Here is a 16,912-nt window from a genome sequence, read left to right as displayed (position 1 = left end):
GATTCAAGGGCCGTTGGTAAACACTCGCGATGGCACGTGACTTTTGCCCCGCGGAGTCAGCGTGTCACGGTCGGCTCTGATCACCCACAAACTTGGATTTGCTTTGCCCTAAGGCGATTCTAGATTCTAGACGAATCCGAAAAAGAAGGAGAAAAAAACGGGAAAAAAACGGGGGAAAAAAAAGGAAATCGCAGACTTGGGGGCAGACATTACGGTAATATTACGATACACTCTCTATTAATTTTTACCTTAAGTGCTATGTGGTTATGGCCGGGGTAGTAGACAAGATTGGTTTAGCGCCCTGTATACGTGGTGTAATTATTACATGTATCTAATACGGAGTACAGTAGTCTGTATTCAAATGTTAGAATTGAATGTAAATAGTATGTTTTGGTCTAGACTTTATTAAAAGGCCTAGGCTAATACAATGTTAACCCTTTTAAGAAGAAAACTGTTCATATGGGATTGCAACTTGCAAGGAACTTCATATTTTGATACTTTCTACCTACTACTAGTAGTATTCCCTTCATTTAGTGGGCTCGAGGTCATTGTGATGATCCTTTGTATAGCTTGATGTCTTGAGTGATGGACCATCCACATTGGATTGTGAATCAAACTGGGCATTCTCTTCGTCGGTGGTATCTGTCAGGGTAACCGCGACTTGTTCTCCAAAGTTCTTAGCGATTTCTTCCAGGGTCAACCGAGCAGTCTCTGGGAAGAAAAAGTAGATCACTATGGAATGATTAGAGAAAAAAAAAACTCCAATGAAAAGAGAAAGTATTTTCAAGAAATAAACGTACCTGGAATGAAGAATGCAGACCAGAAAATAATGACAAGGTAATATTTCCAACCGCTATTGTTGAAACCTATTGGTGCAGTCTCAAGAAGAATGAGAGTAGCTGAGATTATTAGTTCCAAATTACATCTATTCAAAATAAAAATATTCATGTGTATGCCAAATATCAGACTCACCAGCAAATTGACCAAATAAAGAGAAACCCATACCGATAGGCCGGATTTCTGTTGGGAAAATTTCCGACACATAGAGGTACATTGTCGTATCGCAAAAGGTTCTAGATAATTATTAGCACCTAGAAACATTATCGCAGGTTCAAAGACAAAACCTACCCTTGAAATGCCAAATACAGGTATATGAACAGAATTCCGAATCCGTTGCCGACCCGATTGGTTGTGCCGGCGAATTGAGCTGTCATAGCTGCAAGGCAAGAAGTAGTAAGAATGATGCCAACAAAGCCAGTGATGTACATCTTGCGTCGCGAATTGACTCGGTCGTGGAGCCAAGCTCCCAAAGGGTTATAGATGAGACCTGCAACGTATTAATGCTTGGGGGCTAAAGCCACAAAAAATATGCAAGACAATGGATCATACCTGCTGTTGTCAACCAAACAGCACTCAGGAGTAGAGGCATACTGCCCTTCATTCCAAGATTTGTATACAGAAGTACGGCGTAGTTGTTCTGTTATGCGTTCAGCTAAAATTAAGACATCTGCTCCTGGTTTTAACTCACGATGATTAGTGGACCGCCAAATTCAGCACCCCATTGGGTCACAAACCCAATGATCATTCGCTTCCTGTACGACTTTTTCTTCCAAACAGCCATCCAAATATTACCATATGTAGCTAGTCGCTCCGCCTCGAGCTTGATTTGCTCTTTTACCTGGAGGAACTCTTCCTTGGCTGATACAGGTGAGGTGCGAAGGCGTTCAAGCACAACACTAGCCTCTTCAAATTTTCCCTTTGAAATCAGCCACCGAGGCGACCGAGGAAGCCAGTAAGATCCGAGTAGAAGGATCAATGGTGGAAGACACTGAAGTGCCAAGGGGAATCTCCAGCCGAATGCCGGCATGGTATCTTGTGCATAGTAACACGCAAAGCCCACCCATCCAGCGAGCATGTACCCAAATACAAGAAATATGGCATGGTGGCCAACCAACCAGCCACGACGACTGGCACTTGACATTTCGGACAGATACATCGGGCAGACGGTGACCAGAATACCAATCCCAAGACCACAGATAAATCGACCGGCTTGGAACATGGCCAGTGAATTCGAGCCAGCCTGCAAGGCTCCTCCGAATATGGAGAAGAAAGCGCCCAGTTGAATATTTGCCTTGCGACCGTAAAATTCACATGACCACATCATGAAGAGTGTACCAACAGCTCCGCCAGCACTGAAGACGCCATTGGCGGTTGATATTGCGGGGGTTGTAATCGTGGCATATCCAGGTTCACCGTCCTGTGGAAGATTGAAGTACGCATACCACCCTGGCTGGCCGATCGTACTGGAGATGATAGAAGCGCAATATCCGTATGTCTAGAAAGGTTAGCCAGAATTAGACGAGAGAAGCTAATAGATGGCTGCAATAGAGATGGAATCGAATAAACGGAGTAAAATTGCAGATGAGGGGGGATACAGGGACGTGCTGGTACCATCCAATCCTCTTCCAAGGGCACATACCATAGACCCAATGGCCACGAAAATGGTGACCAGTCTGTTATAGAGACTGGTCTGGGAGCTGAGACTGCCCATCATGGTATTTTATTGCAACGGAGACGACCCTTATTAGTCGGACATGACAAGAAGAGAAGATGTTTCTGAGAAAAAAGAAAAGAAGAGAATTTAACAACGAGGCTCTGGGCCAGGGAGCTTGTGGACTGCTTCTGTTGCAGGAACAACTGAAATCCGATATCATTATTGGTTGAAACAAATCCACCATGTCATGTGCATATGTACATTGTCGTTGGCGGAATGCAGAAACAGCTCACTCGAGCTGCAGCCATGCTGTCTAGCTCCTGAGGGAGGTGGACCCTAAGGTTGAAGGTAACAACCCACAATATATGCCTGATCCCTGCAGATCAGCACGCTAGAGTACCTAAAAGCGTATTGGATTGTCATTGTCAAACCTACCAGTTGACATAGACCTCGGATTGTCTCCTCTTGAGTCCCCCGCACCTTTCCTGTCTTTATCACCAGAGTTGAGAGCAAAGGCTTCAATGTTTCCAGATGTCTTGACACCTTTGAATTGATGACTCTATGAGTGAATTTTTTGAAGAAAAAAAGCGCTAAACGCGTCATGTATATATAAATCAAATTTGTGGGCTAAAATAATACAATCCATAAGCGATACAAGCGCACATGCAGACTACTAACTTCGGGTTCGGTGGGATACCGAGCTAATTTCTGGACTAATGCACGTCGGTTCTGGGGCCAAAAGAAGAGGACAAAAAAAAAAAAAAAAAAAAAAAGAGAGAAGGAGAGATTGAGCGCCGATATTAACCTTCTGCAGATAATCTACTAGTACTTAGTACATAAATTATTAAAATATACACGAAGAAGAAAGATAATTAGTATAGTATATGCCAACTTTATTACCAGTCATTCAAATCTTTAGCAGAGTGTCAGTAGATTAGGCAAAGAGTAAGTCGACAAGCCCAACAGAAGGATTGGTTATCACAAATACGTACTAGTCACTCTACATTCAATTCAAAGTTCCCAACAGATTGCTCCATTGGCCGATTGACGCCTCTTTGCTCGAACTCGTTTCCTCTTCCAACATTCACCATCACCACTACCCTAGAAATTAGAATAATGATCGAGAATTTAGTCAAAGACGGAGCAGAGGCAGCTAGACTGGCATTTTCATCTTCGGTGGAAACTCCCATTCTTCCCCTCCCAAAAGAGCGACTATCCCTCTCGCACCGCCTCAATTGTTTCTTCCGACTCTGGTTGCTCAAATTCCTCGCGACCCTCTACTTCCTCTACCTCCGCCTCTTCCATCCTCCTCAACCGGGCACTCAACCCACACTCACCAAGCGCTACGCCTGCCGCCCAACTCTGGAAACTCGCATCTTCTATCCACGATCTTACAACCCCGCCGAGCGCCAACTCCTCCCCCTCTACCTAAACATCCACGGCGGTGGCTTTGTAATGTGCGATGCCACCGTCGACGATTCCTTCTGTAGTAGTTGGGCCAATCGTACTGGAATGCTAGTCGTCAGCCTTAACTATCGCAAAGCGCCGCTCCACCCCTTCCCGACTGCCACATTTGATGTTGCCGAGGTAGCCAAGTATGTGTTAGCCGATGAATCTCTCCCAATCGATCACTCTCGGATCGCCATCGGTGGCTTCAGCGCGGGCGGAAAACTTGCACTGTCTGCCTCACAATGTCCCGGTCTGAAAGGCCTGGTCAAAGCAGCGGTAATATACTATCCAATCGTGGATTTTGGTCACCCGCCCAACGAAAAGCTGGATTCAAGACCATATAAAAATGGTCCAAATGATTCGCTGGAAAAGACATCCTGGTGGCTGGACTGGGGGTATGTGCGTGTAGGGCAGAACCGGAGGGATCCATTACTCAGTCCATTGTACGCGGGGAAGCATGAGCTACCGCCATGGATTTATATGATTGGGGCACAGTGGGATATGCTCCGATTGGAGTCTCAGGAGATGATTCACCGGTTGGCCGGGTTGGACGATAGAGTTGGGGTTGAGCAAGAGGAGGACTTCGAGGTGGGCAAGTATAAGTGGACCTTGGCAAGGGGTTGTCCGCATGGGTTTACCCACGCATCGCCGGGACGGAAGAAGGGGGGTAACAGTAAGATGAGGAGAGAGGAGGTTACGCAGGGGATTTATGCGGAGGCCCATAAGTGGTTGAAAAAGTCTCAGGTGCTTTCTTAGATTCTAATTGTTCTTATAAATTCGTTGGTTTACTACATCAACGAAAAACAAAAACATACAACAGTCAGGATTCGCATGTGATCACCCACCACACTACTAATTGACGGCTGCTTTAGGGTCGCGCGACCGGGGGTGATAAGGACCCTCGAGGCTCACCACGCTTTCATGCTTGACCAGATGAGAAACGTCACGCCTGGGAGACAGATAACGATTCCAACTATTGGGACGGACTGCGACCTGACCTCACGAACTCTTCTGTCTTCGCTCGCTACCAAACACTTCAATCAATGTCTTTGATGCCCCTCTCTGGAAAGACTGCAGCTGAAGATATTCTAGCTCCTAGGATCAACTGGCCTCGACTGATCGTATTCTTCCAAAAAAAGCTCTCCGAGCAAGTCGCCATTTTGAACCCAGCTGTTAGTGATGAGATAGTCACATCTTTCTCAGTCATTGAGACTATTCAGACCGAGGGCCGTCGCTGTGACACTGACCATGGCTATTACCCTGATCTCGGAATCTATCATGAACTCACTGTCAAGTCCCCCGACTGGGTTCAGATCTTGATACTCCTGTACTGGCGAACGGCTCAGCAAGCATTCGCTTGGGCAATGTTCTGTTCTCTTCTTCGCCGCGGTACTGTGGAGTTTGACTGTCTTGAATACCCTATGGACCTTTTCCAGATCTCATCCAACGCCCATGCCATTTCTAGCCTATTATTCTGTTTCCCAGCAGTTCAAGAAATCTTTGAGCCAAAATCAGAAATATCTGAGCTGCAGGCAGGTCCGTGGTACTCAGCTTTGGACTGGTAAGTCATCTTATCCCCACCTCTTTGTCTCCGATTTTTCAGATCGGCATATCGTCTACTCACCCAAGAACACACGAAGACTATTTACTAACGCATCGATCACAGGCTTTCAGCCGCTATCGCCAGAAGTGGGGTGGCCATCTCACAATTAGTGAAAGACATTGAGGACAGTGGCATCTTCGGCGGCATCGACCAGCAGGCATACACCACTTTCAAAAAAAAAGAACGCGCAGCTTCAGAATCCTCAAAATCCCCGTGATTGCGAAATATGGAGTTCATTTTGCTTTTCGTCCGGGTCAGACAGAATTCTTCAGGCGCTTAGAAGATACCCATGTAACATATTCATTAGAATGCTGAGTATTTTGACCTACTGCCCAGTTGACCGAACCTTGATAAGCACGATAAGCACGACGCACTTTCCAAAGTTCCCCCTCTCTCCAGTTCAACTTCTCATCCTTTGTCAACCCTCTTTTGGCTTGCGTATCCCCATTTCCAAAGATGTCGACTCTTCTGAGCCTTCCAGATGGTATTCTTATAAATATTCTGACTTTTTTTCTCCCTCATGAAGCGACTGAGTGGCAGGGCCTGAGGGAAGGCCGAATTGAGAACCAAACAAAAATATATGACAAGGATGACTACCAGGTTAGCGATGGATATGGAGATTTATACACAACCTGCCTCGTCGCAAAGAAACTTCGTGGCGTCGCCCAGCCTCTACTCTTCCAGAATTTCGCCGATCATGCTCTAGATAGGCACAATGGGATGACTGTCTCCTTCGCGAAAGCTCTGAATCGTCGCCCAGAGCTCGGGAAATTCCTTCAGGATCTCACAATATCAGCACCTTTTGACCCTGAGCCTTACGAAATTTCCAAAGAAGATATCCAATTCTTCACAAACGCAATCAAAGACCTCGATCTCGGCAAGGCAGAAAAGACTTGGATTATTGCCATGGAGTTGGGAGATGTCAGTATCTTTGCTGCCTTGATTCTCAAGAAGACTCCCAACATTCGTCGCATGATTCTCCCTGGAGGTCTGCTTTCCATGAGTCCCTTCTCGACGCTGTTGCGCCAGGGCCCTTCTTTTTTGCCAAACCTTGAGAATGTCTGTTTCATCGGCAATGATGACTATTGCGGTTACAATATTGCAACTTATCTTGAATTTCTCACTCTTTCCAAGCTCAAGACCGCAGTCTTCTCGTACGGAGATCTTCAAGCCGAGAATTTCTCGTTCAAATTGGAGCCTAAATCATCGGTGGTCGAGGAGCTAGTTTTCGACAATTGTGAAATCGACAATTTGTGCCTTCAAAAACTCACCGGAGTATTCAAAAATCTGAAGTCGTTCTCGTATGACAGCTTTGCCTTTGATTTTGGCATTGCCTTGAGCCGCCCTCCTGATACCTACAGAGGGTCTCAATTCAACGCAGCACATGCCCATGAAGCCCTCTTTGAGCATCGAGAGACTCTTGAGTATCTGCGACTAGATTTTGCCAGGAAAGCTACCGATCTTGATGATCTGCCACGGTTCATATCAAACCAGACGAAAATGCCATCTTTGCGCGAGTTTACGGTACTTGAGAATGTTCGCCTTCAACAAGCCATAGTTCCGGACCACCCTCAGTTCTACCCCGCGCTAAAAAGACTGGTACTTTCCGACTGCAACTCATCTGTTGTCAAAACTGCCGAGAATATTGCTGCGGATTGCAAGGAAAACATGTATCCTGACTTGGCCAGCTTCACTATTCTTACACTCGATCTTGGAAAAGCTATTCCTGTATCTGGGCATCATAACGCGGAATCCAAAACAGAGGCAGATTTAGTTGCTCCTTTCAAAGAAAATATGGTCAAGTTCGGGATATTTGTTTCCCGAAGACCCGCAATCGAGGAGCTCATGGAGAGGCTTGCACTTGATGGTTAAAAGTGACTCTCTATGACTCCAAGGGGAAGACCCTTTCGCATGATCAGGGCATCATAGGGGCCTTCATGGCTATGAAAGCGATATAGAAATCTGGAAAACTTGTGACTGCGAATGAGCAACTGATGGCCATCTTGGAATTCACCAGAGCTAGCTAACGAGTTTCCACGGCCAGATACTGTAACAAAGCTGTCAACTGGTTCAAACTGTGGTTACCAAAAGCCTCAAGGCTACACAAAAATGATGCATATTAAGAAGGAGTATAGATTTACTTAGGATAATATTTTAGCTACCTATCACATAATCAGCTCTGGAAAGCATACATGTATTAGGAAAATTTACATTCAATGTTGTTATAGAATAATCTTTTCAAATGTTTCAATTTGTTATAAGTATTTTATCATGATATACCAAGTTGGATCAATAGTAATATAGTTAGTACTAGGTTTAGTGAGTCGATAATTAGGTCGGGGTACAGTCAGCCATAAGCCTGCGTGGTGTAGTACTAGTTACCAGCACTGATTTAGCCCAGAAAAGCGCCTGGTGCGGTTGATTAGAAAGCAAGTATGAGAGACCAAATATTATCCCCTGACCAATAAGCAGGCCGGATGGTGTAGTTGGTTATCACGTATCGTTAACACCGATAAGGTCCTGGGATCGAGCCCCAGTCTGGTCACTTCTTTTTTTCTTTTTTCTTTGTTCCTCCTTGTCAAACTCTTCTGATCTTTTTTTTACATGCTATCAATTTTCCCCCCTTGACTGATAGCACTAAGTACCTACCTACCAGATATAGTAGATCAGACTAGTACGTCAACAGCTCAAACAGATAGGAGCCTAGAACAGCTTAAGGATATTGGTTGAGTTGATAGGCTGAAAGTACCTATGGTGAAGACATCTGGAAGATACATACATGAGTCATAAATAACAGGCTGAAAGCAGAGAGCACTTGAGTAAACATTGAAAAATTCAATGTTGAAGAGGGGGAAACATGTGAAGGAAAACGTCTGGAGAAAGAGCGTAAGGGCGTAAGGACAGATAATACCTCTGGCAAGTGAGTCAGGCGAGGCTATGCGGCTGGATAATCAAGCATGAGCCACGACATCACATGCAGGTAGAAAGCAGCACTTGAGAGTACAAAATATATATAGAAGACATAATCAACCAGTTGACCGTAATGACACTGGTCGCAAGAATCCATGCCTAGCGCTTTACCAACATTCAAATGTTTCAAGTGCTAGGTTCGTAAGAATCAGTCAACATAGTATAGTTGAGGAATCCAATTCCACATGTGCAATCGAATGGACTACATCCTAGCAAAATCATGAGCATGAGTTCGGTACTGTATTGAAGCTTGACAGTCTTAAAGAATATCAGTATTTGCGGTAACTTACGGTCTCATTGAGTGAACACTTCTGAAGATGATGAAGGAAGCTCCATAGTAGATCGCGGGGGACCTCTCAAGTCTCTCAACGAAGCTTCGAGGCGTTGAAAAGTTCTATATCGGATTTGTGCCATAATATTTCGTTGCTCGGTTGAATAATCGTCAAGCAAAGAATTCGAGGTTTCTTTACTGACTATGCCGTAAATTCCGGATGCTCCCGCGACCAAAGTCAGCAAGCCCAGGAGGATGAGTACAATTATGAGAAAATCCGACATCTGGATGGTGGTTCCTGGAGTTCAAATGTTTGTTGCAAGACTATGCTCAGTTCAATGTTGTTTTTGACAGAGTTTTTGTTGGACAGCGAAAGGGACATTAAACCAAGAGATAACATTCGAAAAAGGCTTGAATATTTATATTGCAATGAGATGACTTTACGCGGCGTACATACTCCGTTTTTTTCTTCAATGTTGAAAATGCCCCCACCTTAAGACACAGAAAAAGGAAAGATAATTAGAAAAAGAAAAGTGGGTCTATAGTTCCACCGTATACCGTATAAGCCTTTCCATTTTGGCGTTCATGACTGGTCCGGAAGTCTCCATAGTCGATCGTTCAGGAATCAGGAGAGCTATGTATGGAGAACCATTACTGTACGTCATTGTAAACTGAAATTTGAAACATTCGTTACCAGAAGATTCCTCCCTGCAATTCTACGTGGCACCTTGATCAAAGATAAGAAGAGGTAGTCATGCTATTTTTGTTCTCGCATGGGTAGCTGAAATGCCAGAACTTGTGGGAATGTGTGGATATTCGGCCTCTGTCGGACACACCTGGTAACGCGCAACCTCTGTGGATATAACCAATTATTCTGTGGACTAGTGCGAGTTTCACTTTCTGTTATCGCTCCCGATAGGTTTAGCCTGGGCGGCCATAAGCTTATATGTAGGCCCATGAAAGAGAACAAAATTATGCACATAGTGATGCTTGAGGCGTTGAATAAAATTGTGGGTCGCGCTCCACATATGCAGAAAAAAAAAGTCTCAAGATTTTGTGCCACATATTTCGATACGACAGCTCAGTACATATACTTTCAATATTATTTAATGCCATTCTATAAATAATGATGAAGTTATTCAATCCAGATGTCCTGCCCCCTGCGCACTCATCAATCTCAAGTTGACTCAGCAGGACTTTTGAACTGCTCTTTCAAATACTGAAATATTTCCATCCAGTCAGCAGGTATGGGTTCATCAGCTGGGAAAAGTTCATCGGCAAGCTTCTCGCCAAACTCTCCAATATACCAGTAGTCCTTGAATATGTGAAGTCTCCAGGGATAAAGGAGGAAGATAAGACGAGCAACAAAGTCCCGAGCTTGCAGCAGGTCTATAAATGCGCCTTGGAAGGAATGAGGCCATGAATATATAGATGGAAGATGTCCGTTTGCGTTTTTGCCACCAAACATGTCAAGGAGAGTTTTCACGGTGACAATGTACACTTGGTGATTTGGCGAAGAGAGATATGTATCGGGCTTCTCAAGTTGAGCCAGTATTTGGGACCCAAGACTACAAAGACTTGTCAGTGGGGAAAAAAAACCCCCTGGAAAAAAATATGTTTTTGGAGGGGACTTGCTGGTGCAGTTTTGAATTTGCGCGTCGTTCTCGAGATATTTGCTTATCATTTCCGCTATCCTCGCCTTGACTGGCTGACAAGATAATGTCGGAATCAGATGACAGGGTTTGGCTGCATAGAAGTGTGCAGCCTTGGATAAGACTTTTGATCCGGAAAACCTCACCCAGATAACTGAAGGGAGTTGAGAACTGATGCTGTGCAACGACAAAGAGTGTGATGAAGATAGAGCATGCTAACGCGGCCTGTGCTGTGCTTGCGGAAATGCGGCCCACAATTTCCGATAGCTTCGAGCAGGCTTTGTCGTTATAGCTCAATGCAGTCATCACCCAGAACCTTCTTTGGTTGGTTTCGAGATACGCTTTATGAAGGGCAGTGAATGCTAAAAGACTCTCCAAAGCAAACGGCTCCCGCATGGCATTTTTTGGAATAACTGAACGCCAGAAGTGAGTGTCTTCTGTCTGTATTATATCGGGGTCGGTATAATAATGGTGCAGTAAATTTGCTTCTAGGAGTCTTATGTCAAGTTGTAACACTTCGTTCTGTCTTGGAATCTGAATGCTAGAATCATTCTTATGGACTAGAGATTCCAGACTCCTATACTGACAATCCAACCGATGGAAAGTGCAAGATTTGCATGCTGGTAATTGTTCATCACACTATATGTAAAGAACAGGCATCAGAATTGATTTCGCGAAAATGCCTATTTCAACTGGGACGACTAATTGATTGTAAGAAAAATCAAACCTTAATGTGTTTTTTTTTACACTCAAGACAACCATTTTTCGATTTTTTATGCGAACGTCGACAAGGCATATTGATAGATTGTGGTGTGTAAGATGGAGAGGGGGAAAAAATAGATGAATTAGAAAAGAGAAAATACGAGTGATTTCGTATATGAGGTTAGTCAGCCACATAACTTTAACTAAGATAACTAAAATAACTCACTAGTAGTTAATGAGTTACCGGAGTTAGTTAGTTGATAAACTCAATGATGAGCTAGTGACGCCACTCTTGTGGACCGCAAACCATACGGTAAACGGTCATCAATGATTGGATGCTTGGCTCATGATCCCTTCCATGGCACTCCTCGTCCGGAAACCGTGGATTCTCCGGACGGTATATGGACAGCGTCCAATGATTGTAGGGATAAAACGGATAAAATACAAGAACACCTCTTCCTTTCAGATTATCTCTTTATCAGTACGTCTCTCGCGCAGCAAGTCCACCTTTCAGCCTCTGGTACATCCATTAGACCTTGTGATTAAATCAATCAGGTCTAGTAGTAGTAAGCAGTACCACGGGTGAAGGCCGGACCAAATACTAGTTAGCGACTATAATAACGTACCTACAATAAAAAGGTCAGCACGGGAGCAGAAGGCTACGTTAGCGCTTCAGGCACGTGTAGAATGTTCAGGTACAGAAGAAAAACAAAAACATACAACAGTCAGGATTCGCATGTGGTCACCCACCATACTACTAACTGACCGGCGTGTGGCTTAAGTACGGCTGAGCGGACGGGAAGCCCTGTTCTCCACACCCTATGGTCGTATGTACTAGGATATGTACTGTTGAAGGTTATATAGCCAATATCTATGTGATTCGAAAATTTCACATCAGGTTATCCCCGTTCTCAAGGCAAGACTGGTGGTTGTTATCATAGGAAGGCAATCCCGCATACAACTGGTTTGCTTCCTCAAGTCCCAAATGTTCCCAGAAGCTTTGATATGTTTTTTTTTTTTTTTTTTTTAAAAAAAGGGTACTGGAATCAGGCGACAGCTTTAAACATGGATGTGGACCTGGCGAACATTGAAGGTTAAATGTATGACTTGAGACATGTATAAAGATTCCCGCGAGTACTTCTTACTATTTTGAAACCCCATGCGCAACCTTTGGAATATTGAGTCAATTTATTCCAACTAGTATGTGACATATATCAAAATTGTGTCATAACTCAGGTGATTGGTTGGAAATGATGCTTTTTGACTTTGACATTCAAAAAGTTCGAATCTCGAGGTTGGCAAGTGGGAAACATTTGCATTGGCCTTCAAATGTTCGGGGCTGATGCATCAGGCGAGCGTCTTTTGTGTCATTTGTAAATAAATTTCTCTCTTTTCTCTTTCTCGATATTCAAGCCATACCACTTTCCTTGCTTCTGACTTCCCCTTCTCCGGTGACAATCTTTCCGGGATGTGGAGGGCCATCCGTTGAGTCTGTTGGAGAAGTTGCGCAACGTCTTTGTGCCCTCGGAAAACCGCAATCTGTGCTGCCGTCCATGCTTTATGTCCCGATGTAAGAGAGACATCTGCTCCAGCGTCGAGTAGCATTCGGACAATCTCATAATGGCCGTGCCCTGCCGCTGCCGACAGTGCCGTGTATCCCTCGTAATAAGAACCCGGCGCATTCACATCAGCTCCCGCGTCTATCAATTGACGGGCAATTGCCTGGTGGCCTTTTAAAGCCGCACCTTGAAGGGCCGTGAAGCCTTTATGCCTCACAGCAGGAGTGTTTATCTGGGCTTTGGATTGCAAGAGAATTCCCACGATATCAGTGTGGCCCCCTTCAGCGGCAGCTTGTAACGCGGTGCGACCACCAGTCTTACCAGGGGGCGCATTCACGTCTGCGCCTTGCTTGAGCAGCCATCGTAATATGTTGATATGACCACCCTCAGCTGCAGCCTGCAATGCTGTTCGGCCTGAGTATCTATTGGGTGGGCGGTTGATCTCTGCACCCGCAGAGATTAAGCGTTGAACGATATTCAGGTGGCCCGCTCCGCAGGCATGAACTACCGCTGTTCTACCACCGTTGTTTCCTCCAGGAGCGTCAACGTCGGCCCCTGCCGCCAATAGTGCCTCGACCACGGCGAAATGTCCTTTTTGGGAGGCAACCTGGAGAGCCGTCTGTCCATAGTAGCCTTTGGCGGGCTCGTTTGGGTCCACTGATTTTTGGGCCAAGAGCAACTTTATCTGGCCTAGATCTCCCTGTGAAGCGGCGAGCTGAATGGGCGACCATGTGTTCTCATCATCCTGTTCATCTAACTGAAGTTGTCCATTTGAAGAAAACAGACTTCCGTGCATCTTGTCTGGGAGGAGCGACTGCTGTGATCGCTTGCTGTCACTTGATGAGTGTATGTTTTGACTCTGAGGGAGGGATGATTACCCGGTTAAAACGGCATGGATCTCTTAGTGCTCCTAGTGAGAGAACAAATCAAACCAATCAGGGACTGGCTGGACCATCGCCCCCAACTCCTCGAAAATGATACCGAAGCTAATGCTTTCTCACGGAATAGTAAACCCGATTCACCGAAAACGCCAGTCAGCCTTGGGCTCTAAGCCTGTCAAGTTGCACCCAATCCATCAAATTCATCTTTTCTTGCCGAAACTTTTCCCCATTGGCGGTCGGACGGCAAGATCGTGAAGCGCCTGTCAGATTTTAGCCCGCCACGTCAGGGCTGATCATGCATTGTGGAGACAATTCCAAGCCGCCATAGAAAATCAAAAAATGGCTTTCAAGTCGAACATAGACTTTGTTCGGAATGGAAAGTATGGAATTGCAGTTGCGATCCATCTATTCAATCTTACCAATAGGTTGAAGAAATGATTGGAAATATCGTGGGCTACCTACTAATTTCAATGTTAGCCGACGGAGGTCCGATTGCACCAGCTGAAGGTGTAAGATAAGCAATGGACCTCTCAGCACTAGCGTTAGTACGCGTGCGGCGACTATTGGCCGCTCAGACCCATCTTTCCTTTTTTTTTTTTTCTTTCTAAATAACAGCCATGGATGGCGATAGCTGCAATATACATGTACCTTTCAAATGTTGGGTAGCGGTTATAATAGCAGACATAAAAGACATCTGGAGCAAATTATGAAACATTATTCAAAGAATAGGTATCACCGTATCCCAATCATTCAAACAATCTCCTATGCCTATGTATTTACTTGCGATTCGACGTGAGAAATATTCTCCATTCCAATTTTTTTTTTTTTTTTTTTTTTTTTTTTTTCGTTATACGCTTCTGCAACTGTCTCACACTTGACGGAATTCCACTCAATCTCAGGTAGGGTATAATCACTATATGCCTGGCATTGCGACGACCCCACTGATGTATAGGACTGGATATCATCGCCTGAGCCCGTGCAATCACTGGAGCTGTATACGCTACACACCGCATCAGTAAATTCCCACGATCCGGGTGTCCGCAGGGGACCATCCGCGCAAGCTGTCCATAAATCGTCGCTGGAGGACTTGTACCGACAATAAGTACTTGCATCCACATCGGTGGAGATGTCTCCACGGAGGCTTAGGCACCCTGTAGATCGGCCTTGCATGAAGTAGTAATCGCCCTTACATGCTTTTTTGGCGAAGACCAGAATGGTCCAAGGGGAACCTGTTGCTGCCGAGGTTGACTTTGTCGTTGTTGTGGTCTTGCTTGTGGTAGTAGAATGACTCGTTGAGGACTTGCTGGTTAGAGTCGAATGTGTAGTTGAAACGCTTGTGGATGATGTCTTGCTTGTACTCGAAGTCGACCGGGTGATGAGAGTCGAGTCCATAGTCGATTGCTTGCTTGCGCTTGAAGTCGAGTGAGCGGTAAAAGTTGAACGCACAGTTGACTGGCTTGTAGCTGATGACTTGCTTTTTATTGACGTCTCACCTGTAGTCCAAGTCGACTGAGTAGTAAAAGTTGAATGTGTAGTAGAACTCGAATTCATAGTTGACTGACTTGTAGTTGATGGCTTTGTTGTAGCCAAAGTCGAAGTTGAATGTGTAGTCGACGTGGAGGTACGCGAGGTTGAATGAGTGGTATAGGTGGAAGTTATAGGGTCCGAGGATTTTATCACACTCTTATCAGTTTGAATTACTATGATCGCGCATCCCGTTATTATGGAGGTCTCTAAGACAACAATAGTAGATGAATCAAGAGGTAACAACTTCGATTCCAAAGGGTTTTCTCTGTCAGGTGTTGTAGTTTTGTTCATACCTGAGCTAATTGAGCTTGATAAGGTGCCCGAAATGTTCATCGTCGCGACTATTTTTGATTTGAATGACTTTGTATCGGTGGAGCTCTTTACGTTTGTGCTGATGACCGCTTGTGTGGATTTTTGTGTGGAAATGGTGACAGATTCAGTTGAGCAGCCAATTTCTGTGTTCACAGTATTGTAGCATGTGCCGTGGATTAAATTGCACTTGAAGGGCAGAGTCAGTAAGCATATAGTACAAAGTGTAGAAGACTTACCTTGCAATTTTGGGCTACACATGGGTTGAGAGACGCGATATCAGAGATGTTGTCCGGGCGTGGTGTGCCAGTTACTTGAGGACCACAGATATAATTAGAAATTGCAACGGGCATCGGAGGAGACCCAGCACTGAGACATAGAAAGCTTCCAGTTCGAATATCATCACAGCTGGTCCAGCCAAACGTGTCATTATTGTAGGCTTCAATGTCCTCGGTGCTAATACTGTACGCGTCAGCAAGACGCGCGCAAGTATCTCCATATTGAATGACATGGGTGTAGCAGAGCCCATCGCTGCTTTGCTGGGGTGGAAGATTCAATGTCCCCGCAGAACAACAAATGGCCTCTCCGTCTGTCAGGGACGAAGAGCAGATATCGGTGTTGTATTCGGCGAGCTGAGTGGTGGTGATACCACATCGGGCAGCTAAGGAGGAACAAGTATCGCCCGAGATGATCAGAATGGATGAACATGTGTCAGGGGTAGCCTAGTTGAAGTCATGTTAAAAGAAAGATCATAGAGGAGGGAATGTGGGCACTAATGACATTGGCCTGTCGTATTGGTGACGCTACTACGAGGAAAAGTAGAAGAGTCCCCCATAACGTGGGGGTACTGTGAGGCTCAGAAAATCTCATATCAGCTCGCAAAGTATGACTGGAAAAAAATTGTCTCCCCTCTTTGGGGAGGAAATTGAAGAGAATTTATCGAGATCAAACTCCGATTTAAATTTAGAAGTCCCTCCAGGGCTGAAGCAGGCGGAATGAAATTTGCGCGATTCAAATGTTGACAATGAAACTGAGTAGCTAGCGTGATGTCGATAATAAAGAAGACGTATGCTCATGCATTCCCCTTATTAGAGTATTTTCTTTATCTTCTTGCCCTCGTCAGCAATCCATTGCACCGCGGTGACAAAACAAAGCAGCAGTCATTGTCTCTCTTCAAATCGCCCGACTCGTTTTTGAGTGCCACCTGTGTTTTGGAATTTTCCCCATGACCGGGGGCTCAGACTCCATATATCAATCAGGTATTAGCGAGATATTGTGACCACGCAGCTGCTTGAGAGATTCGATATCACACAAAGAAGCTGGCAAGTGGCTGCACCATCTTTATTGACGGTGCAGGGGCGCATTTCTTTGATCCCTTAGAATCAAGTATACTACTCGGTCAATGAGTGTATTTTTTTTGGAGAAATTTTCCAAATTTGTTAAAGGAGGGGAAAGGGACAAACTCGTGAAGTCAGTGAAGTGTTGTTGTTAACAG

At 45.0% G+C, this 16,912-nt stretch overlaps 7 protein-coding genes across 7 annotated transcripts; 3 read left to right on the top strand and 4 right to left on the bottom strand.

Annotated features, from left to right (window-relative positions):
• Nucleotides 1-526: 526 nt before the first annotated feature.
• N7466_001697 (putative MFS sugar transporter) lies at nucleotides 527-2,551 on the bottom strand (the record flags this gene model as incomplete). Its single annotated transcript, XM_057161095.1, has 7 exons — nucleotides 527-732; nucleotides 801-899; nucleotides 973-1,073; nucleotides 1,129-1,327; nucleotides 1,390-1,477; nucleotides 1,529-2,335; nucleotides 2,480-2,551. 7 exons carry the CDS (start codon nucleotides 2,549-2,551, stop codon nucleotides 527-529), a joined length of 1,572 nt encoding a protein of 523 aa, XP_057024380.1.
• A 1,059-nt stretch (nucleotides 2,552-3,610) lies between these two features.
• On the top strand, nucleotides 3,611-4,699 carry N7466_001696 (uncharacterized protein; the record flags this gene model as incomplete). The annotated part of the gene is made up of 1 exon (XM_057161094.1): nucleotides 3,611-4,699. The coding sequence occupies one exon, from the start codon at nucleotides 3,611-3,613 to the stop codon at nucleotides 4,697-4,699; it is 1,089 nt and encodes a 362-aa protein (XP_057024379.1).
• A 287-nt stretch (nucleotides 4,700-4,986) lies between these two features.
• N7466_001695 (uncharacterized protein) lies at nucleotides 4,987-5,763 on the top strand (the record flags this gene model as incomplete). Its single annotated transcript, XM_057161093.1, has 2 exons — nucleotides 4,987-5,504; nucleotides 5,610-5,763. 2 exons carry the CDS (start codon nucleotides 4,987-4,989, stop codon nucleotides 5,761-5,763), a joined length of 672 nt encoding a protein of 223 aa, XP_057024378.1.
• A 239-nt stretch (nucleotides 5,764-6,002) lies between these two features.
• Nucleotides 6,003-7,418, top strand: N7466_001694 (uncharacterized protein; the record flags this gene model as incomplete). Its single annotated transcript, XM_057161092.1, has 1 exon — nucleotides 6,003-7,418. One exon carries the CDS (start codon nucleotides 6,003-6,005, stop codon nucleotides 7,416-7,418), a length of 1,416 nt encoding a protein of 471 aa, XP_057024377.1.
• A 2,546-nt stretch (nucleotides 7,419-9,964) lies between these two features.
• N7466_001693 (uncharacterized protein) lies at nucleotides 9,965-11,078 on the bottom strand (the record flags this gene model as incomplete). The annotated part of the gene is made up of 2 exons (XM_057161091.1): nucleotides 9,965-10,321; nucleotides 10,419-11,078. Coding segments are annotated over 2 exons (1,017 nt in total), but the record flags the coding sequence as incomplete, so codon positions are not given.
• A 1,410-nt stretch (nucleotides 11,079-12,488) lies between these two features.
• Nucleotides 12,489-13,496, bottom strand: N7466_001692 (ankyrin repeat domain-containing protein; the record flags this gene model as incomplete). Its single annotated transcript, XM_057161090.1, has 1 exon — nucleotides 12,489-13,496. One exon carries the CDS (start codon nucleotides 13,494-13,496, stop codon nucleotides 12,489-12,491), a length of 1,008 nt encoding a protein of 335 aa, XP_057024375.1.
• Nucleotides 13,497-14,767: 1,271 nt separating this feature from the next.
• N7466_001691 (LysM peptidoglycan-binding domain-containing protein) lies at nucleotides 14,768-16,139 on the bottom strand (the record flags this gene model as incomplete). The annotated part of the gene is made up of 3 exons (XM_057161089.1): nucleotides 14,768-15,033; nucleotides 15,075-15,156; nucleotides 15,657-16,139. Coding segments are annotated over 3 exons (831 nt in total), but the record flags the coding sequence as incomplete, so codon positions are not given.
• Nucleotides 16,140-16,912: the final 773 nt, after the last annotated feature.

Source organism: Penicillium verhagenii (genome assembly GCF_028828195.1).
Source record: "Penicillium verhagenii strain IBT 33310 chromosome Unknown utg000003l_segment0_segment0, whole genome shotgun sequence".
NCBI lineage: Eukaryota > Fungi > Ascomycota > Eurotiomycetes > Eurotiales > Aspergillaceae > Penicillium > Penicillium verhagenii.
Note: the sequence above shows the minus strand (reverse complement) of the source record. Positions and strands in the feature narration are given on the sequence as shown.